At 34.4% G+C, this 23,228-nt stretch overlaps 1 protein-coding gene across 1 annotated transcript in view; it reads left to right on the top strand.

Annotated features, from left to right (window-relative positions):
- LOC148942763 (uncharacterized) overlaps nt 1-22,422 on the top strand; it is a 57,075-nt gene extending 34,653 nt beyond the window's left edge. Inside the window, exons 6-7 of the mRNA XM_089102688.1 lie at nt 1,713-1,934; nt 21,661-22,422. Of these exons, the coding sequence (XP_088958814.1) occupies nt 1,713-1,934; nt 21,661-22,422 (984 nt within the window). The remainder of the gene's footprint in view (nt 1-1,712; nt 1,935-21,660) is intronic.
- Nucleotides 22,423-23,228: the final 806 nt, after the last annotated feature.

Raw genomic sequence — 23,228 nt, 5'->3', positions numbered from 1 at the left:
TGGTTTTTATGCATAGTAGCAAAAGAGACAAAAATTAACAAACAAGAGAGTTGCAAAGAATTATGGCATGCAAAGTAATATTTCTGTTTGAAATGGTTGAGCCCTATATTAAAAAGAGCATCTTGTCATGGAACATAAATGGTAATCTCAGCGCAAAAATTGCGGTGGTGGAACAACTCTGCCTTACTAAAGAAATCATATGCATACAGGAACATTTTCTCTCTGCTGATAACATGAAACTACTGGATATAGTACCATCACATGTACTCCACTTTGTAGCCGCTAAAAGGCCCAGAAAACAAGGCCGCCCCTCAGGTCGACTTGCTACAATAATAGATCAGCAAACTAACTCCGAACTGTCTGCAAAATCTGAGCATTTCCTTGCAGTTAAAGTTGTTGATACTGTCATTGTGAATGCATATCTGCCGACAGACTATAGAGACGAAAATTCTGAAAGAAGTCTGCTCTAGCATGAAGAAAATTGGGAAAATGTTTGAGTAAAATTAGAGCCTCGCACCTCCATTGGGTCCTGTTGGGGGACTTAATTGTGACCTATTGAAAAGTGATAATCAACGTACCGCTCTGCTTCTTAGCCTGATCCCAAATGAAAGTGCTCTCTTACCAAAATCTGCTGATTTCACATATATACATGCCTCAGGATCATGTCAAACCTTGATCATGTGCTTGTTTCCAGTAGTATTGCCAGTCATGCAGTAAGTGTAAGCATACTTAATGAGTTTGTAGTATCTGACCATTTGCTGTTGTCTTTCAGTATTATGGCTCCATTTAACCATGTACAGGTGACCCAAGAAACTCAAGTGGTGTACTGTAGCAGAATGGAATAAGGTTGATATACTCTAGTACCAGCATTGATTGACAATCTTCTGACAAAGATGAAAATACCATTTGAGCTTCTCCAGAATTTGGTTCCATCGTCAATTAATGAAACTCATATTAATCAGATATGTATGCATCACTTATTTCACATGCCTTATTACAAGCAGAATAGCAGTTTGTCCCTTTCACTAAAGTAGGATTTGGATCCCAAGTGAAGGGCTGGTCCCAGGATTCTTTACTTGTTGAGGCTTGTAAAAGGGCAAAATTCTGGCTAAATATCTGGATAAATTGCGACCGTCCCAGAACTCGTATCGTAAACCATATCTGTTTATCCACCAAACGCCGTTTTTCAAAAGAGTTATATAAACATAGAGCTACTATTTGTTCCAATTTTTCTGAAAAGATTTTTAATAACCCAGGACTTTTGTGGAAAAAATTAATACATAAACAAAAACAAAAGCCAAACCAGTCATTTAATATCCCTCCCGAACTATGGGAACAACATTTCTCCAGAGAGTTTTCAGAACCAGACCCACTACTAGAAAATCCCTCCAAAGTTACACTCAAAAAGATACTTTCAATAGGGGGCAAATTAAAGTTTACTGAATCAGTTTTGGATGTTTATAATATAATTTGTAAAATTAAGAAACCTTTTTCAAGAGGTACAGATCACATTTGCACCAAACACCTCATATATGGAACCCCTTTTTTTCCCACATTGCCCTACTTTTCCAAATGGTGTTTACAAAAGGAATAGTTCCTGCCTTGTTTTCAACTGGCCGTCTTACTCCTGTCCCTAAAAAAATAAACCCCTAAATGAGTGCTCATCACATTGGCCAATAACAGTAGCTACAACTTTTTGTATAATTTTTAAGAAGTTGATAATGCCTGAGTTGATTAATAATTGTTATATGCCCCCACACCAATTTGGGTTCCAGAAAGGAATAGGGTGTGCTCATGCACTGACAGCACTGTCATCAGTCTTGATTGATGCTGATAAAGCTGGAGAGCCACTTATTCTAGGGAGCCATGATGTCAGTCATGCTTTTGATTCAATAATTCATGTGCATATCCTCACTGAATTGTATAAATGCAGGGTCAGTACCTGTATATCATACAAAGCACAAATAATTGTGCTTTGTATGATATGTATAATCATTTAACTGTCACTGTTAATCTGCCTCATGGAATAATTACAAAGGTAACCATACCTATATATTTGCAAATTAGGGGAGGTGGGGGTAAATTTTATTTCTGATGTAAATGGGAGGTAGGCTTAAAATTTACCACCACCACCACCACCAACACCCCCCCTACTGTGCAAATATACACCATGAATTGGCATATATAGGGGTAGGGGGTAAAATTCATTTCTGACAAAAATGATAATTATAATGGGAAGGTGAATAAAAAAAGGCATTGAGTGATATATTCACTTTATTTGTAAGTCAATAGTATGATTTGGTAAAAATTGACCAAAGTATGTCCCAGGAAGGTATTATGAAGTACCTACCTCTACTCCTTCTCCCTCTAGAGGGTCCTGACCTTTGATGACCTTTAAAAATCAGTGTGTTATAAAAGTGAAACCTTGCAAAATAGATCATCTGCTTAAATGAACTAGGGTAAGACACCCAGTAGTCGGCCACCTGCCTATTCTCGGACAGAATGTAACTAACAGGGAACCTACCTCTAGGCTAATGTGCTTAGAAAGTTTTTATACATAGCTGGTTTCCCTGGTCACTAAGCAGTCTATACAGATATCTAATACAAATTTAATACAAACAAACAATTTAATACAAACAAGCCTAGAGGTAGGTTCCCTATTAGTTACATTCTGTCCGAGAATAGGCAGGTGGCCGACTACTGGGTGTCTTACCCTAAACAAAATTGTTTTCAGCTTCACAACTATGCTCCAATTTATAAGGTTTAAAAGATATGCAATTGGGCCTATATTTTCAAAATTTTGAAGAAAAAAAAACAACATTGATATGGCTTAAAATTCTACTCAAATAACAGGAATCACACTTTCATAATTTAAGCCAAAGAAACTTATAATTGAAAATTAAGGTAAAATGTTGTTTAGTCAAAATATCAACAGATATACACCTGACATGCAGGCAAATTTCATGACCCTCTAGAGGGAGAAGGAGTAGAGGTAGGTACTTCAAAATACCGTCTTGGGACATAATTTAGCCTGTAGACCCATCCCTGAAAGTTTTATTTTCCTAATTTAAACCAAGACAGACAAAAGTAGTTAAAGTAGAATTTTACCCAAAACTTTCATTAAGAATATGAAAATTCCAAACAAACTCCAATGTTCTATGCAGCAGTGGGGTAGGCTATAAAGAAACTAGCTAAGTCTTTGTTACTTTTTAAGACATAGAGCAGATAAAGAAGCCTAGGACAATAAAATAGTAGAAATATTTTGACATATTATCATAATTAAAGGCGAAACTTACTGATGGAGCCGTTTAACATGAAGCAAGTCAGTTTGATTAGTTGTCCAGGGATGATTATTGTTTACAGTTTTCGTTAGGTTCTTCTATTTTGAGTAGGATTAACAACCAACATTGTTTGCCCAGCGTTGCCAAAGATTGAAAAAAAGGTAAAGTTCTACGAAATCATATTATTGAGTTAGGACCACAGACAGGAAGTATGTAATATATGATAATACTTCTTGTCTGTGGTTAGGACAAAAGTGAATACACCATTCAATGCCTTTTTTTATGCTGATTACGAATATAATAATCATTTCTATCAGAAATGAATTTCAGCCCCCTCTATATATGCCAATTCAGGGTTAGGTTAGGTTAGGTATAGCTTATATAGGGGGGGGGGAGCTGAAATTCGTAATCAACATAAAAAAAGACATCGAATGGTGTAGTCACTTTATTCCTAACTCAATAATATGATTTCGTAGAACTTTACCGAAAAAAAGGTACATCTCGAGAAAGAATTTTTACTAAACATCATTAAATTAAATATTTGTCTGCTTTCTTCTTGAAAGCGATTGAGATGGTAGAGTTTTCGATTATATATTCCTTTAGAAAATCTTAAGGCAATTTTAAACAAGTAAGTAGAACAACAGGGAAATTTTTATACAAGACAGTGGAACGCAACTTTGAATGAATATTTCGACCCTATATCCAAGGGCCGTCCTCAGCAAAACAGACGAAGAGAATAAAAACAATATAGAAGAAACTTACATTAAAATTCAATCATTAAAACTGAAAGGTTTTTAAAAAAAGGTTTTAAAACAGCCCTAATATCATTACTTCAAGGAAGTTCATTTAAAGTTGCGTTCCACTGTCTTGTATAAAAATTTCCCTGTTGTTCTACTTACTTGTTTATGATGGAAAGGCGGTGTGGTCTTCGTCGCTATTTAAGGCAGTTTTCTTTGTGAAATGGGAGGTATTCTACATAGAGACCAAGAGGACACGTACTTGCTAATGATGATGCTGTCACGGGCAAAAGATATCATCCGACTGAAAAAAAACAAAGAAAATACGGAAGTTACTTCCACAAAACTTGAACTTGAACTTCCACAGTAGGCATATCTTAGTGGCACACCAGGTCTTAGTAGGACATCTCTAGCTCAAATACTTGGGGATTGGGGTAGTAAATTTACTAGCTTTATGGGCATTTTTAACTACTGGTTTCATTTGTAAAAGAGTGGGCAAACCGGTTATCTAAACTATCCAAGATCGCTCCCACGAGAAGTTGTGTGCGCTTGATGGAGTAGTTTTGTTGCTTGTCAATCATATCTTTCTTTATGAAATTAACGTGGGCAACAGTGTTCCCAGAAAACAGTTCTTTTCCCCTGGTATTGTGTCAAGTGCCCTGGCGACAAGTTAAGATACTTTAGGTTCTTCCACGAGGAATTATTTGGCGTGAATTTTGATCTTCTACGCGGCTGAAACCATTTCGACCTGTACAATAGGGTTCTCTGACGACCAAAATCCATCAAATTATTATATATCAGAGCCATAGGCTCCAATGTTTTATTGTTATATTTTTTTCACAGAGGCACTTTATACGGAAGGGGTCGTCGTATAAAATTCAAAGAGAGTTCATTCAATTGAAAATCAAGAGTTCTAGTGCCCTTTTTAACGGTCAAAAATGATCAGAGGGCAACAAGCCCCCCCCCCCACGCCTTTGTTTCCCCAAATACATCCGATGAAAACTTTGAGGTAGCCATTTTGTTAAAAAGAGGTCAAAGATCATATAACAAAAACTCCGGGGTCGACAAAACCCCTTGGGCTTGTGGGCAGGCGTTGTATGTTATGCCCTGGGAGCAAATATGGTTCTTATAAAAAGGATGCTCGAATAAACTTCAGAGGGCTCATTTGATTGGGAATTAAAAGTTCTAGTTCACTTTTTTCAGAGTCAAAAGTGATGTCAAATTTGAAGCAAAATTTGAAGCAAAATTTCGCTTGTCAGGAGCGTCAAAATATTGAGGTTTGGCCAAGAAATGGCCTTTCAAATGAAGTTTCAAAAGTATTCTACTTTCGATAAGGGCAAGTCCACCTTTTTTATACTTTAAAACAGCTTTGTCACGAAGTTGATTATATCGCACCCAATTTTTTTTGGCATCGATGGTATATGAACCGTCTTCTGAGCTTATAGGACCACTGTTTCGATTTGGTCACGCTTGGGGAAGAAATTAAAGAAACAAAGTAACATGCATTCGAGATCTTTCTTGTGGTAAAAATGTAAAATTCCGTATTATGGTGTATAGGGCCTTGAAACCTATAAAGTAGGGTTATCAAATATGCTGAATATGATGGTGTAATTTTCAGTAAGATCACCTGTTTGTGTCGTTTTCCCTCTTTCAGACATAGAACAAATTTTTACTGGCTCTTAGTTTTTAATGGGTATCATTAAACTTAATTAGCCTTATATTTTTCCAATCAACTTGAATATTCAATTCTCTGTTGAATCTATTGTTATCAAATTTTTTCTTATAGTTTTGCTTATAGTTTTGATTACTATTCAGCCGTTTCACTCGGTACTTACAGCCCGTTGCCATGAGCAGTTTCATATAATGGAGACGGTGAGAAGTAATTTTCCAATATTCTTTTCATTTTGCTTTTAATTTTTCAGGATAAAAATAAATAGTTTTTTATTTTATGCTAATGTTGTTCTATTGATTCGTGTTAAATGACAATTATTGATTTTTATTTTATGACTATTCAATTTTTTGTTGATATGACAACTAGCTCTCTGTTAAGTTGTAATCCTTTGTGGTTTTGATTAAGATTAAAAATACAAGTTACCTTAATAATGAATTCGCGTTTTGCCTTTGCGACATAAACTTTTCAAGGGTATTTTCCAACAGTATTTTATCATCAAAAACAAAGACACGTTCCGAAGTAAATATTTGGATTCAAAAGGGTTGAAACCCAAGCCTTTAAAAAAGCTGTTAAAAAAAGCCCTCTTGAAATTAATTTTATTCTTTATTCCCCAACAAAAAAAACATTTGTCCCTGTTTATGTTGAATACAAGAGGAATTTGGTTGTATTCGTGAAGAGCCAAAGTCAAGGAGGTTTTTTCGTAGAGGCAAATGCACATCAAAATCTGATCGTTATTATCTATAACTTTGAAGCCAATCAATGAAAATAACTGCCTAGCTTTTTTTGCAAGAAGCCAGATGTGAAAGGTGCTATCAAAAAGATCAAATTCTCCTTTTTTATCTCTAATAATATAGAAGTAAAACTACTGCATGGTACCGCACCGATAATAGTGATCAAGGAGGCACTTTGTTTTTATTGTTTAAAAAAAAGAGTTGTGAGAAAGTCAAACTTTAGCTTAAAGAGCGAGGTGTTGAGGAGGACACAGCCCCTTTCATATACGGAAGCAGGGGTTTGGGGGACGGCAGCCCCCATACTGCACCTCCTAATCCCTGTACGTTTTAAGGATCGAACTTGTGACTCAGCCTCTTTAACTCTTTAGAAAACGTAGTTTTTTTCAAATAATTTAGCTAAAAATTAGAAGACAGAGGAGATGTCCGTACAACCAGGTGTTGGAACCCTGGTCCCAGTTTGTTTAGATAAATGTCCCTCCCAGATTCCTTTCTTTTGGCCCCTTAATTATTTTCCCCGTCTAAATATTAAATATTGATTTTACTTTTATTTTGTGACGCTATTTCGGGTAGTATTAATTGTGTATTCGCTTAGGAGACAAGATCAGAAATTATGCTGCTAATTAGGTTGTATAGTAAGTTAGTAAGTCCTAAAATTGGCTAGGAGAATTAATTTACCACCCCGTAACCCAAGTCACATACATGCGGCTAGCGGAGCGGGCTGGGAGAAAGAGTCTTTTTTTAAATCAGTTCTTATACAGCGTGAAGTGAATACAGTAAGACCGTTGACTTTTACCTTATCAATAATTGTGGCCTCGTTCCTATCTTTCAATTGAAATATTGAAATAAAAACGAGATGAAACATAACACCAATAATAATATGTGTCCAGGAAGCGAACTTGTTGAGGACCATAACGAAAAAAAATTGGAAATTAAAAATAGAGAAAAAAAGAAAAAACAGAAAAAAAGAGAAAATACGGGTAAATTAAAGCATATTGATGATAAATTTAGATATTTATAAGATCACAGTTTAGTAACATTGTTATACAGCGTTCAAAAAATTGTGAATAGCTCGATACTGGAGGGTATCATATTCCATTGTTGCATAGATTTATAAATGGTGGATCACTTGGTGGAGCTAGAGACACACTGGGGGATAACAAAGGAGCAGTTAGATGATCGCAGACACAGACCTTCAGAATTATTGCAATTAAAATAAGGTAATAATTGGGGATGAAGTTTTTTATGGTAAGCATAGTATGCAAGGGGTACATTTAATTTTTTAATAATTTGTTCAAAAGGAATAATACCAAAATCGGAGAACAAGTCCTAGATGGGATATAGTCGGGGCAGCCGAAAAACTGCTTTGATGGCACGGTTTTGGGCAGTTTTTAATTTATTGGTAACTGAAGGATAAATGTTGCACCAAACAGATCTGCAGTATGAGATATACGGGTAAATAAAAGAATAATAAAGGGTGACAAGGATATCTAGGGGAAGAAAATTATTCACACGATTAATCATACTTACCTGTCGCAAAATTATGGCTCTGATGCACGATACATGAGTTGCAAATGATAGGGAGGAGTCTATGTGGACACCAAGAAACTTGGCAATTTCGACCTGCGGGAGGAGATTGGTGGAATATTTTAGGCCAAGTGCTTGCTGAGCTTCATTTATTTTGTAAGGGGTTCGAAATAATACAACCTGAATTTTCTTGCTGTTAATGGTCATGCAGTTAACGAGAGGCTATTCCTGTTCTCTATTCAAAAGAATTTGAGTAGAGGTGACCATGGATGGTAAATTATGGCCGGTGATGAAAAAGTTAGTAGGCCTATCGTCAGCAAAAACTACTGCGTGCAATGATGGACCCAGGACTATAACCAAATCATTAATATAAAGGAGAAAAAGTGTTGTAAAAAGAACAGAGCCTTGCGGGACGCCCCTCCGGACAAGTAGGGGATGCAAGGTCATGCTGCCCAGACTTAAACTCTGTGCTCTACTAGAGAGATAGGAGCCGAACCACGAGAAAAGAATTCCACAAATCCCTATGTTCTTGAGTTTAATTAATAAAACCCTGTGATAATCCATGTCAAATGTCTTAGAACAATCCAGAAATTACTCAATTACAGTATTTTTAAGGTCAAGTTGGGAACTGATAAACTGTGTGGTATCGATTAGTGCATTAGCAGTTTACAATTTGGGACAGAAGCCATATTTATGAGAAGAAATCAATGAATCTGAAGTATTAATCCCCAATAAAAAGAAAGAAAGACGTCAGAAGACAATTTTCTGAATCACTTTGGATACAACTGGGAAAAGTGAGATTGGACGATAATTACTTATCTCAGACGGATCGCCTTTTTTATGAATCGGGATAACAATTGCTGATTTAAATTTTTCTGGGAAGACTCCATTGATCATAGACAAGTTTGCTGTATGCACAATGGGTTCACAAACGAAGCAGTTCTAAGAAGCTTATTACTTATTCCAAGGAAGTCAGGTGTACTACTATTAGAAAGAGATTCGATAACTTGAAGCACCTCAGTACTATCAGTTGGAGAGAAAAATATGGATCTGAGATTCTTGCTAGGGTGTACTGACTCGGAGGGGGAACAGGAGTTAGCATTTGGAATGTTGGTGAAATAATTATTAAAAGCATCCGGTACTGAAATTGGCTCAATTAATCTGCCACTGATGTCCTTAAGGTTAATAGGTATAGATCTTGAATTCCTTTTTTTGAAAGAATTTCATTTATTGTTGACCAAATTTTTTATAAGTTCCCTTTGCAGTGAGTGATTTTTGAATAATAATATTTTTTTTTGCTTCACGGATGAGTTTGGTATATAAGTTTTTGTAAGTTTTATAATTAGTTAGGTCAATAACGCAACTGGTTTTGCAAAATAATTTATATGGTTATTTTTTACAATATGAAGATATTATCAGGCAATTGAACATCCTGCGCTGTATAAAGGTATATTTTTGGTTTTATTTACAGATTGAAAAGGTTGAACTGATAAGATGACTCAGTCCTTATGTAAAACTATATTTGACTGTATCAAGAACGTTACAATCCAAGGTCTTTGACCAGTCGAATGATTTCAAACGATCAGTAACCCGGGTTATATTCACACTATTATATATTATATTAGACGGAGCGTGATTAGTTCTAGGGGATTTAGTCGTTGGTTTGTCGGGTCGGAAGAAAGAGATCGGAAGGAGGTCTGACCGGTCGGAGAATGTTTTTCTGGAGGACAGGTGGTTTCCTAGGGACGTGGATACAAGAATTTTATCAATGACAGTAGCGGTAGACCGCTTATGACCAACTCCAGTAGGAAGATGAATTCTCGAAGGAAAACCACTTGAGGTAAATGTTTCAAAGAAGATATCAAAATCATTATTACTGCTAACATTTATGAAATTAAAATTAAAGTCCTAAAAACTTATTTCCTTCTTTTGTTATGAATGAATAGAACTAGAAAAGTCACCAAAAATATTACAAAGAAAGGTGTCGGAACTGAGGATGGCTTATAAAACAATTAAAAAATAAAAGAATTGTCGTCAACACTTATATCAACAATTATTGACTAAATGCATCTATTATTTATAGGTTGCGAGAATAAGGATTCACAGTCTAATAGCCTGGTGAATTTTAGACTTGACTAGATGTAAAGAGAAATGCGACCAGAGGACTTAGTCAATTTTCTTTCGATATCAATAGCTTGAAAGCCAGGAAGTAAAAATTCATTAGTATCATCAATTCCTAAAACGCACGTCTCCGTTATTCCAATTTTGTTAAAAGGACCGTAGCCGTTATTAAAAATCAAATCTTTAAAATTAGTCAACTTATCTCGTATGCTTCTGATGTAAAAGAAGATAATATTAAGTTTGGTCTCTTCCGTTAGCTTAGGTTTTACATTTTTTACAAAATCAAAAGTGTCGACATATTCATAGTTAAAACGGCTTAAGGGGCTATCAGGGCTAGGTAAGGGGTATTTGTGCAAATTATTTTGGTCATCGTAATAGTTAAAAACAGCATTATCGCACAGTGATAATTTCGTGAAAAATGAAAAATTTTACATAGTATACATCAAAATATCTATTTTGGTTAAATCTTCATCAGTTGCTTGAATTAATTACTGAAATTCTTCTGAAGCCGACGAATTATAATTGTTGGTAATTTTGGACTAGAATAGATAGTTCTCAGTTTTTTTCTTAGATTTATTTCCTTTTACTCTGGCAATGGCGTCGATTTTATTATCAGTTGATTAAACAGGCTTAAATAGCTTCGATGTGGAATATATGTCCTTTTTGATGGATGATAGTTGAGTTATTGCTGTTTTGCAATATGTCATCACATAGGACTTTGTTAAGAGCTTGCTTCTTGAGAATATTTGTGGGTTCATCTGGTTCAATCACAATACCTCAATAAAGAGTCTGGTTGTGCGACAATTTTAAAGTCTTCGCCTTTTATGGCAAGGTTCTTGAAGTCGCTGGAAGAATTAATTTACCACTCCGTACCCCATGTCACAGACACGCGTCTAGTCCAGCTGGCTGGGAGAAAGTCTTTTTTTAAATCAGTTAGTATGTAGCGTGCAGTGAATATATTAATACTTTTTTTATACTCGGTAATCTTTTAACTTCTAGCTGTGGTCGAATCTAAAGAGATTTTTAGAAATCACATTGGTATCTCTTGGCTTTTAAAAGTGGGCTTAGACCATCCAATCAAGCTCAATTATACGGAACAGTTGTAGTACTCATAAACCACCTACTATTTTTGGCCAACAAAAGATTTCCCCGTCCAGTAACTGACGTAGCAACCCCTTTGTACCTTTTTTGCAATTAAAAGTTGGGAACCCAGAATTTTAATTCTCCAATACCAGGAGACAGCATTTTTCTAAGTCCCGAATATAGAAAATCTTCCATATGTCCAGATCAAGTAGTTGATGTCATTTTAACTTTCTACTATCAATTATAAGAGAAAAAACCATGTGTATATTATTTATGTTTATTTTCAGTATTTCTCCTATGTTTGTTTGTTTTTTACCGTGTCAGGATTATATTTTACGAAATGATATATTCTGAACAGCTTACTTTAGGCATAATTTATCCAGTTATTTTCTCAATAACTAATTATAGCAAAAAAATATTAGATGCCGCAATGCTTCCATAAGTGTGTGTCCACTTCCTGAACCTCTTTGAATAAGAATATTCAATTAATGGTGCCAAGTTAAGATTTATTTGTTAACATATGAAAATGCGTATGTTTTATCTCATTTGAATTTTGACTCTAATAGATTTATGTCAACTTTGTAATATTACTGTCTCTTTACACCAATTTCCCTATTATCTAATTTCATAGATTACACTAGTGTGTAAGCTTCGGTTTTTTTGCAAATAAAGTATTTATAACATACCAACCGGTAGTTGTAATGCAATCATGACTACCCCCTTATCGGTACCATAAGACATAGCAAATAAAGCAGAAAGATCAACTCGATTCTATTAGATTTAATTAATGTTGAGGAAAGCATCTTTGGTCATAGGAAGATTCTCTTTTTTTTAGATTCACGAATTTTTCTATGGATTATATAGCAATTCTAAGAGAGCCATGACCTTTGTCAATTTTTATCATCTTTAAAAGAGACAAAGTCAAGTATTGTATGAGTTTTTTATAGTAGGTCAACAATAAGTTTCTCATTGGTGTATGAAACAGCAGCCTAAATTCACTGCAATGCTCACTCAATTATGTCTAAATTTTGCAATAATAATAATTTTTAAGTTGCCCCGTCCCCAAAACAAAGTTGATATTTACTTTGTGGCTCTTATAAGTACAATTTTTTCGCTAACAAATATATCTGAAATGCCAAGAACTCATTCAGATTCTATGCTAGCTATAACAATACTTGTTCAAGCTAATACTATCTATATTGTTACCATAATTGTCCTAATTATAAACGTTGGTTGTCAAGAATATACATTCTATAACCAGAGTCAAAGATTCAAATTCTAATTTGTACTTTTTTTTATTCTATGTAATTTCCATTCTTTTTTGTTTAAATAAAATTAAAAAAAAAGTTTTTTACATCTAAAGTTATGACCAGGATTAAACTAAAGTAGAACATGATTCAGACCATGAATAAGGAGGGGGGACTTTTACTCTTTACCGTTTTCCTTAAGACCTCGCTATTTATGATATTTATTGTTGGTCCTTTTATAAAAGCTTTTAATCATAATTAGATACGATGTTGGTTCGTAGTCAAGTGGATTGGTGCACTATATTTAGGATCGCTTGTCTGAGAGGGTGAGGGCTCGAATCCTAGTTTATTCAATTATTTGGCTTATGACGGGGTTTAGTGTGGTGTGAATCAGTATTCTCTGTTATAGTTGACTAAACTCCAACGAGGTACCGGGATAACGCCTCAGAAGGTAAACAGGAAAGGGGTCTGAAAACCTAGGGGGGAAAGCTACCATCCCCTCGAGCACTTTTTGGTTTTCAGGTTTTGAGACGGAGATGAACAGTACTAGGATAGAGCTTCGGCATATAACGCCACAATATTTATCTAATCTTACGCTACCTTTTAAGTTTCCGGAGTTACTCTTAAAAAGTTGGGACGAATTGTCAAAACCATTTATATATGAAGTAAATTACCGTTTCTTTAAGTTTAAGGCTGCTCCTTACTTTTTTTATTAAGTTTAGTATAATTTTTAAGATAAATTTCTAACATCGGGTTTTCTCTCAATGACTATTTCACTTCATTCGCATGAATAATGTTCATTACATGTGGTATCATTTACAATACCACCCCCCCCCCATAAAATTTTCTCTAGACAATTATATCCTCTCTTAAAATCCCCCCCTTAAAATATTTGTGGATGATTCCCCTTGAAAAATTGTCCTAATAACGCTCTCATTTGAAAAAGACTTATTTTACTTAAAAATGAATTGTTTGGTGAAGCTTAAAGCAGGAACTCTAACCTTGATAATGTTATAACAAGCCAAAGGAAATCGTAGTAACAATTATGATACATCCAATAAAGCTGCCTCAGACCCGTAGAACCGCCCAAGGAAACCACTGATTAGACCTAAGATGGAATCGGGGAGGAAAAAAGCTTTAAGTTTGATGTCGTTCGTACTTTCAGTGTAGATCAAATATAGCGATTTGGTTCGGACACAGTTATCCACACTCTTATAATGTTAAACATTAAGTAATAAATTTTTTTGGCATTAAAATGTAAACCGGAGGCAAAACTATTAAACATAAATTTACAACAAAAAGACCTGGCTACAAAACGTTTTTTGAGTTACTCCAACTTTCACTTTCACTGATACAAGACCTCAGTGTAGTTTTGCGTTATCCCCCTCAATGAAATTTGTATAATATTATGGAAACATATGACGCAGTATTAAAACATTTTTGATTTAGGAACATCGATAGAAAGATAGAAATAAATAGCGATAAGAAACAAATGTTTTATTTTGCTCATTAGTTAGAGTATTTAATTTTTTATGACATTATATCATCTCAGAATGCGACAGTTCTTGCTGTTTCTTCTATATTTTACTCTCTTAAATTTCAAATTAGTTTTATTTTAAGTTAAAAAGAAATAAAATGATAATGTGGATTATGAGAATTTTTTTTTCTACTCCCTTAAGACAAAATACATCTTAGTAGAAAAAAAACAATAAACAGAACCCATTTAGATTGTCAGTTTACAATTTAATCTTTATTGTCTATGGGTTACTTCACAAACCTTCTGCAAAATAAAATATATATTTTGGAGAGAGAGGGTTTTAGTTTCTATTAATGCTCCCGTCGTTGCCTAAGTAAAAGCATATTAAAACATCACTAGTTAATTTTTTGGAGATAGTTATAGATTCATTGCTTAGTATAAAGATCAATATAAAATTTAATAATAATTTTTATTACGCAGTTTGTGGTAATTGATTCTCTTTCAAAAAAAACCACACATGTTATTCTTTAAAATCTTGAAACGACAAATAGACCCATTGGAGAAAACACACTATCATAAAGGGGTTAAAAGTTTTTAACCGTAACCCTTTTCATTTGTAGAACCATTCCTATTTAGTTATGTTTTGATGACCGTTCTGTATTTCATTCAAAACTCCACCTCGTTATATTGTATTCTCACTTTTCCCTTATGCTAAATTTAGTTTCTTATACTGTGCAAGCGATTAATTAATTAATAACATTATTTTCAGGACATAGGCATTCGGAAATATCCTGGGTGACTACTGAAAAAAATGGATGAAGAACGAAATAATGCATGATTATGACTAGAGGTTTCGAAGGACGGTATTAAAAGATTATAATGTGAACTTTTATAAGTCGCACCATTTTTAAACTGAGTCCATTTACTATAATTTGAATATACAGAATCTGTGGAACGTTCCTTGACTTTTTTTTATTTTTAAATCTATATTTTATTTTCTACTTAATATGATAAATATGAAATTTAAAAAAAGAAAATCAAATCATGTAATTATAGGTTCGAAGTAAGTATATTTTTCATATTAATGAAAGTGTTTTTATGCCATGAAAATAGTTTGGTTTCATACTTTGTAAGGGATGCAATCTATAAGGGTTATATTTCTAATATAAATACTTTTTTAGAACACATTCACATTACAAATCAAGAGGTTGAAACAACTAGATTTCGTTCATATTTTTGTTCTTTAATCTTTGTTACATCGTGGGAATTAGAAATAAAACATATCTTTGGATGTCCCCAGTATTCAGTAGAATTTACACCTGACAAAAAATTTGTTGCATCCAATAAAAATAGCATTTTTTTTAGGGAATGATGTTGGATGCCAAATTGAATGTTCGAAAATAAGTGTTCCAAAAAAAACTGAATATTTTTTTTTTGTCACTTGGTTAATATCTCTTAACAATCTTCCTTCAAATTAAAAATATATAGTTGTGACTAATTAGGCAAAGCAGACACACATTTTATAGTAATCGTACTACTCCACTCGATATTTTCTGACTTACAAAAATACTCCACGCTGTTTTTTTATATTTTCTTGATAAATAAATTAATTATTTATTAAGAAAATGAACAAGCAAAGAAGTGCTCTTTGGATAAAAATAACTTTAGAAATTAGTTGATAGCAGTAGCAATAAGATGCACATCAGCTAAACAAGTATAATAATTCGAGCTTTCTGTTTTCATCTTATAAAATACTAAATTGAAAAAGTTAGATTTAAATCAGGTGTTGCAAGGGTTAAATGAGTACTTAGATTCAAAAATAAAATTTATAAATGGCTGGTATTGATTTTTATAAAGGATTTTTCCATTTTATTAAATATCATAATAACAGAGCCAAAATTATTTATATAATCCAGCGCAAAAAATTCAACAATAGAAAACCATCGAAGATATTAAATGCCAAAAGTGTGTGGAGAAGATTATATTTTTAACGTTGAGAATTTGAGAATAACTATGATTACAAATATCATTCTAACTTATTCTCCTCCAAAATAAACTACGACTATCATTGTTCAAAACCAACAAGAATAACAAAAGTCTTAATGGAAAAAACAAACTAGGATTTTTCCAAAAAGCGAAGAGGTTTGTAGCTATGACTCTTTTAAATTACGGAAACATTCTAGTTCATTTGTGTTTTGATAACTGGTTTTTATTTAATTCAAAAATTCAATTCATTATATTGTATTTGTATTTTGAACTGATATTATATTTAGGTTTTTTTTAATTTATTCAAAATTACGATTAAAAATATTTTGGTTTTAAAGAATCTTGTTAAGTCCACTTAAAAAACTCAGTCTTCCCCTTTTATATAATTTAATATCGTCATCAATACTTTATTTAGGGTTGTCCTAAAATAACAGAAATCTCCCCTCATTAAGTGTTCCAATATTCAAAAATGATTCGAAAACAAAGACCTACTTAAGGTTATAACAAAAATTGAACTTTTTTTTAATTATCTTTTTTAGCCTTAAATGATAATTTTCTCTCAATTTACTACTCCACTGTAGCTTTTAAAAACAACATGAAATTAATTCGTATTCACCTAGCAGTTTCATCAAATTCTTCACACCCCCCCCCCTGCCTATTAGAACGATTCAGCGACAAAAGCGCCAATAGAAAAATTTAAAAGGTGTCACCAGTTACTGCTCAGGTACTATACCTTCAAAATTTTGACCACACCCCTTCACGTTACACTTTGGCGTCAGCAACCAGTCGATTTGGTTGAATAGACAAATGAAACGACAACTTTTTTCAAATGAAAGTAAAGAGTAAGGTTTAAAATTTAAAAGATCAGAAGTGTTTCGGTTACTGTCGTATTCTCAATTCTCGAACTTTACTCTAAAAAGCAAGCCTTTTAAAAATGATTCACCTTCAACATCCCTTATGTTCTATCACTCTGTTCCTCATTCCTACGTCAACATGTCATAGAGAAATGACAGAAACTGACTATAGCATACAACTAGAGTTGAGAAAGGAGCAACTCCATTTATATTTAAAGTGGTTCTTCTTTCTTTTCAGCTTAAAACGTGGTTTTATAGATAAAATGTCAGATTGTTTTCAAATTTTGAAAAGAAGCTATGTCCCATTTTCCTTTTAAAACCTAACACTGAAACGTCACTGAAGTTTCCTATGACAAATCAGTCCCCCGGAAGGGCTTCACACCGTTCAACAACCTGCTTCGTACCGAAAAATACCACTTCACATTGTAATTTTTTCCAATTCTGCAATGAGAAAAACTATATGTGAACGGTGGGGAAACTGCGTAGATTTTAATTCCTTCTTCTGGTACTATAAAGGATCATTTCCTCCCCAATGATAAATTATTGGACCTTTCTTCTGTTTAAATCAAATTAATAATGCCAAATTTTGATCTGCTAATATATGGGTAAAAAGAGGCATGGAACAATTGCTAGCGACCCTCAAATCTTTGGATATTCTCAAAGGTCATTAATATTTCTGATTCACGATCAAACAAGCCCTCTTCTAATTTTCCAAGTTTTGTTTAATACAATTGGGCATGAAGAGCTAAACATATAAATGCATATCTTTCCTAGTAAAAAATACACACTTTAAGATTTTGGACAGAAAATAGTAATTAAAAACTTCTACACATACGCTCTGTAATAGGCTGAATATGAACGTATATTACATTCTAATGCTGTTTCATCCATTGTCAAAAATCAGGGGACTTTCATAAGGCCCGTGGAGCCTGAAGAAATAATTTTATTTCTTATTTCGATTGTTGTTGGACCGAGTCGCTCTTTCCGTACATAAAACAAAATAGAAATAAATTATTTTTAAATAATTTACAATAACAAACAGGCGGAACATTAAATATGGCACAAAGAGAAGCAAGAAAATAATAAAATCAAAACAGGTGATAAAACAAGGGTTTTTTCAGCAACTGGCAAACCATGATGACAAAGAAACAAGTAAATATTTCTACATGGACTTCCTTCAAGTCGTCCTCAGTGATTAACAAAAAAGAAAGAAGAAAAAAACAACGAAAATTTAATCTTTCGAAGTTTACCCAGCAACGACGAAACAAACACTCAAACTGTCTATGAATTTGACAGTGAAAGAAGACACAACCATGTATTTTATATAATAATCTCTTATTTAAAGTAAAGTATTTATCGATTCAACGTTTCTTGTAATTTTTTTTTATATCAATGAATACTAGATAGGAATGATGTAGAACGATAAGTAGAAACAGATTTGAAGGTACAGAGTGAGAGGATAGCAAGATAAAACAATAGTTCCAGAGGGAGCCTTTTAAAAGGTTAGAATTATCAATTTACCATAGACATAGCTATTTAAATCCGTTTTGACAAGAACTCCGCTTTATATGAAACCAGTGAAAAAGAAAATTTTCTATTTGAACAAAACCATTCACAATTTTTAAATAGATTTCTTATAAAATCTTCTCCCGAAAAATATAGTTTATAATCAAAGTAAACAAATTTATCTGCAAATGAAATATCCACTTTTACTTGCTTACAGTTTACACCTTAAAAGTAGGTATTTAGAAACCGTAAGTTGAAAAGACATCAATTTTTTAAAAAGGGGTCTACCTCTCACAGCCATATTTATTTCAAATTACTTACTCTACCACGGAATTCCAGAAGATTCATAATTATTCAATACAAATGAACTTTTACCACTGTTTTAATATTAACTTATAGAGCAAAAACCAGTTTTTTGAAATGATGCCTGTACCTGCCACATTTTGATAGAGTTCTGTTTGGTTTAGAATTGGCATGTCATTACCTTCGTATTAGCTTAAGAAACAAAACAAGTCTTGTGACGTCAGCTCTTAAACATGCCCCTTTTCGACAAGAATTCATTTTTGTTTTTAAGTGGCCAGGCCGCATCACAGCAGTTTCAAACATGCCACAAAGTAGCTGATACTGTTTTCGACCGACCCTCTCTAATCAAGTATGGCTATTCCGAGTTTTGGCTCACTTTAGAATCAATAATTTGAACTAAAGGATTTTAATACCCTAGGACTCAAGCCTTGACTAGCTATTCAAGTGTAACTCTTTCAATTTGAAATGTTCGATAGCGCTAAACTAAAACAATCCCATTTTCTCTGTGAACAGCGTGGACTATAGAGGAAAAGTCCTGAACAACGGACACACACGCAATATAAGATAAGCCATCCCTGAAGAGAGCTATTGGAAGGGTTTATAATAATAAGAATTACAACGTTTTCTCTTTTTATTTTATTTAACAATAAATTTAGTTGTTACGGGATTTTTGAGTACCAATTCTTGTTAACACTTTCAGTCCTACAAAATAGGGCGATCTTACAATACTGAGGCCAATTAAGAATGGAGGCTGATAATCCTTAATCCCAAGACTATAATTTAAAAGAATGTAACGAAATACGTTGGAAACTAGAGGACAGGAATGGTATGACTGAGGGAATAACCCTAAAAGTTAATCCTAATAGATGGATTATACCAAAATGAAACCTGTAAAAGGGAAATTTTTTATTGTTTGTATATATAGCATAGTTTTATTGTTTGATAAATAGCATAGTTTGATACATTATCAAACTATGCTGCAAGAAATCAAGATGACTTCTGGAAGTGAAAGAAAAGGCTCTTTAAGAAAGTCTTGTAAAATTTCTAGGGGCCCAGTTTTTCCACTCCTCTTCAATACGACACTGCTGACTCTGTCTGTAAGCTCTTATTCCCATTTTATGGTTAGAAATCAATATCAACAGACTTTTACAAAGTCACATAGCACGATAGCTTGCTTAATACACCGAAACCAATGAATCACTGCAATAACATGAGGTTAAATACAGACAGACCGGCAGCAAGTCTCGATGCCAGCAGTTCTTTCATTATTGGAGCGCCATCGACTTATTAGAGTGGCGTTGGGGTCTATTGCTGACCCTAAAACGAAGCTAAAGCAAATTTGTTTCCCAGATTTTCTTACCGAAATTCCAGTTCGTCGGTTTCCTCAAAAATGTTCGAAGTTTGAATACTTGTTCCCGAATTTTTAAAGTCGAGAATAGAACCGCTACAATGCCCTGTGTTGCCACTTATATTGCATTTTGCAGCATAATACCGCAATTTTGAGAGAAATGACGCACTTTTTCCTAATCATACAGTATACCACAACAATACGGCGAAATGAATTTGATCAGCGTATTTATTCCGCGAAATGACTCATCACTTAATTTATACTAAGTAATGTCACCGTAAGGGATCAGGGACAAATGTTTGCTCTCCACTTTCTAATGATATATGGCTGGACAGGTTACTGTGAAACTCGCGAGAATTCTAACAAGTAATTAACGTGCTTCCAAGAGTAAATATTTGACATATCAGTCAGGTGGCTGAATGAAAGTAATTTTCAACCATTAATATGGTAAAGGTGTACAGACACTGCAAAGCAGAGCGAATATTTTACTAGAATTGAGTAAATAAGTAGTCCTGGGCTATCCTATCTTGCTTCTTTTGGGCATTACCTTTCCACTTTTACCGCCCAATAGACTGAATAGTAGCCTATACAGTAAAAGAAGTTCTTATAAAAATGTGTGAAATTCAGAATGCAGAACAATGGTTAAGAAATAAAAATACTATTTCATTTAGAACTTAATACTGTGTTCACATATAGGCTAGCACTCATTTCCTGTAGAACATGCATTCCAAAATGTAGAAAATTATCTATTGTTTAATTTCTTCCTGATTTCTTATTACATATTGTTCATTCAAATCAAATGTGAATGCAAAGTTGCAGAGGTGCCGTCCAGAGGAAGCAGGTGATAAACCACTTATTATTCTTTTAGCCTAGGCTGTTTTATGGTTCCATTGGGCAGCCCATCTGTAACCTTTATTGTCAGAGGTTAATGAAAATACATGGATCGCTTCGTTTTCTCAGACTCTGCCACTTGTTCCTCGCTTTTTCCAACAACGAAAAGGAGACTATTATTGAAGCAAGGCACGTCTCATTTATTTTTTAACATGATATACACAGTATTGATCACAGTTCAAAGAGACAACACCTAGTTAGCTAAGAGGATTATACATTGAAATCTAGTTTGCTTTGAACTTGACCCAGTTTTCATCAGCATTCATTCCGCTAACATCTAAATACACAGGCAGTGAAATAACTTGAAAACTACTACTACTAACAACTCACCGCAGCACCAAGCCGCCTGAGGCCAACACAGCTACGCACGATCCTCCTCCATCCCAATCTATTCAAAGCCTCCCTTTTTAAACCCTCCCACGAAGTTCCCATTTACTTTAAATCTTTCTTTATGACGTCCTACCACCCCAGACGGGGACGACCTGCTTTCCTTTTAGTCCTAGACGGTTGGCCGAAAAGAACAATCTTCGGCAATCTGTCATCCTTCATCCGCACAACGTCCCCTAACCACCTCAACCTTTCTGTCATTATAGCCCTAGAGAGCGGTATTGAACCACATTTTTTGTATAGCCTATTGTTTGAAATACGGTCAGTTAGCCGGGTACCTAGAACAATCCTTAAGCAATTTCTCTGGAAAACATCAAGCAAATCTTCATCCGCTTTTCGGAGCGTCCATGCTTCAGAGCCATATTTGACCACTGTCATCACTGTAGCTTCTAATATTCTAATCTTGGTTTGTAGACTTATCTTCCGGATTAATTATGACTTCTGTTAATTTATCTGAAACTCTACAAGAAATTAATTGAAAACTGAGCGGAATAGAAATAGTTTCATCGCAGGTTCAAGAACTTAGAAACGACCTATCTGCTATTTTGTCGCGAATTGATTCGAGAGTAGAGAAGTTCTCGGAGGATACGTCACAGTTGAAGAAAGATTACCTAAGTTTGCAAGCTGAAATGTCGGCTACTAACGTAAAATTGCAAAGACTAGAAAATGAGTCTAAAAAGTGTAATTTGGTCTTGTATAATTTCGATCCTACAAACAAAGGTTCATTGTTACGAGAAGATGTAATGAAAGCACTCAACTTACATGTGCCAAATTTAGGGCTGAAAATGATGGACATTAGAGACATTTTTCGGCTAAACGCTAAACAAGACACGCGATCGGTGTTGGTTAAGTTTACAAGCGGTTACATTCGTGATACTATATTGTGTTCAAGTGTGCACCTGAAAAGGGCGAGTCTTGGTGTTAGTCCCAATTATACAGAGCGTGAACTGTCTATCCGTAACCGCCTAAAGCCTTTTCTTGAACGGGCTAGAGAAGAAAATAGAAAAGCAAGACTAAGAGGGACAAAGTCATATATTGGTCAACAGTGTTCTACGTCTAGCTTTGATAAGCAGTCTGTAGTTGAGGCTACGAATGCCCCTAATATAGAGTCATCAGCGAGTACCATGACCCATTTTAAGGAAAATTTTGTACAAAAGTTTCACCGTGAACCTGGGTCTTTATCAGTGCCACAAAAACGTTTAGTAAAGAGTTTGGCTTCTGAAAATAATTGGTTTAACCTGGAAGAACCTTGCAATTCAAGATCGCGTTCTTGATCTTCATCCTCAATTCAATCTTTCTTTAGTGTAGTGGAGGAGCTTAGTCGTGATAACGAAATAAATGGGGTGAACAGTGAAACTCCTGTTATTAAAAAAGGCTCCATATCAACTTTTGTCGGGCCTGTGGGGGCTCCCAAACGTAGCAGCCAACAAATTATTAGCCCAGATGACCACCTAAGACAGAAGAGCAAGTCGGTTAGAGCTGACGACCCTAATAACATGGAGCCTAGGCGGCTATTTAATCCGTCACAATTCATTGGCTCATTAGTAGAGACGTGGCTGGAAAAAGAGGAGAGAATAGAAGGTTTTTATTATTTTGGATCACAAAGAAAGCGATCGCAGAATGGTAGAACTTATGAAGGAGTGGCATTATCGATAACGAATAGATGGCAAAATATATCTCGGTTGAAAAGCGTTTCATGTAATCTAGTATGGGTGCGAGTATCTTTAGGTAGTAACTCGGTTATCTTTTGTTCAGTGTATTTACCACCGGAAACTAGCCCTTTTAAGGATGAAGATACCTGGGAGATATTAGAAAATGATATGGATCGTTTTTCAGAACAGTTTCCGTCCGATTATTTTATTTTTCGAGGGGATTTTAACGGATGTACAGGGGAAAACGAAGGAGCCCGTGAGGAGGAGGTGAATCTCGAACTAAAAAAAATGAATGGATTTTATATGATTGAGCTGTCAGTTATGAGGAGGACGAGTAAGGACGGTCATCGGAGAAAGAATAATTGGGGTAAAAAATTATTGGATTATTGTGGTAAGCAGAATTTGGTTATTTTGAATGGGAGGACAGG

The sequence above is a fragment of the Artemia sp. Qi Xiang Cuo genome, chromosome 16 (genome assembly GCF_049724085.1).
Source record: "Artemia sp. Qi Xiang Cuo chromosome 16, ASM4972408v1, whole genome shotgun sequence".
NCBI lineage: Eukaryota > Metazoa > Arthropoda > Branchiopoda > Anostraca > Artemiidae > Artemia > Artemia sp. Qi Xiang Cuo.
The sequence above is the reverse complement of the archived record's forward strand: the minus strand, read 5'-3'. Positions and strand labels throughout refer to the sequence as shown.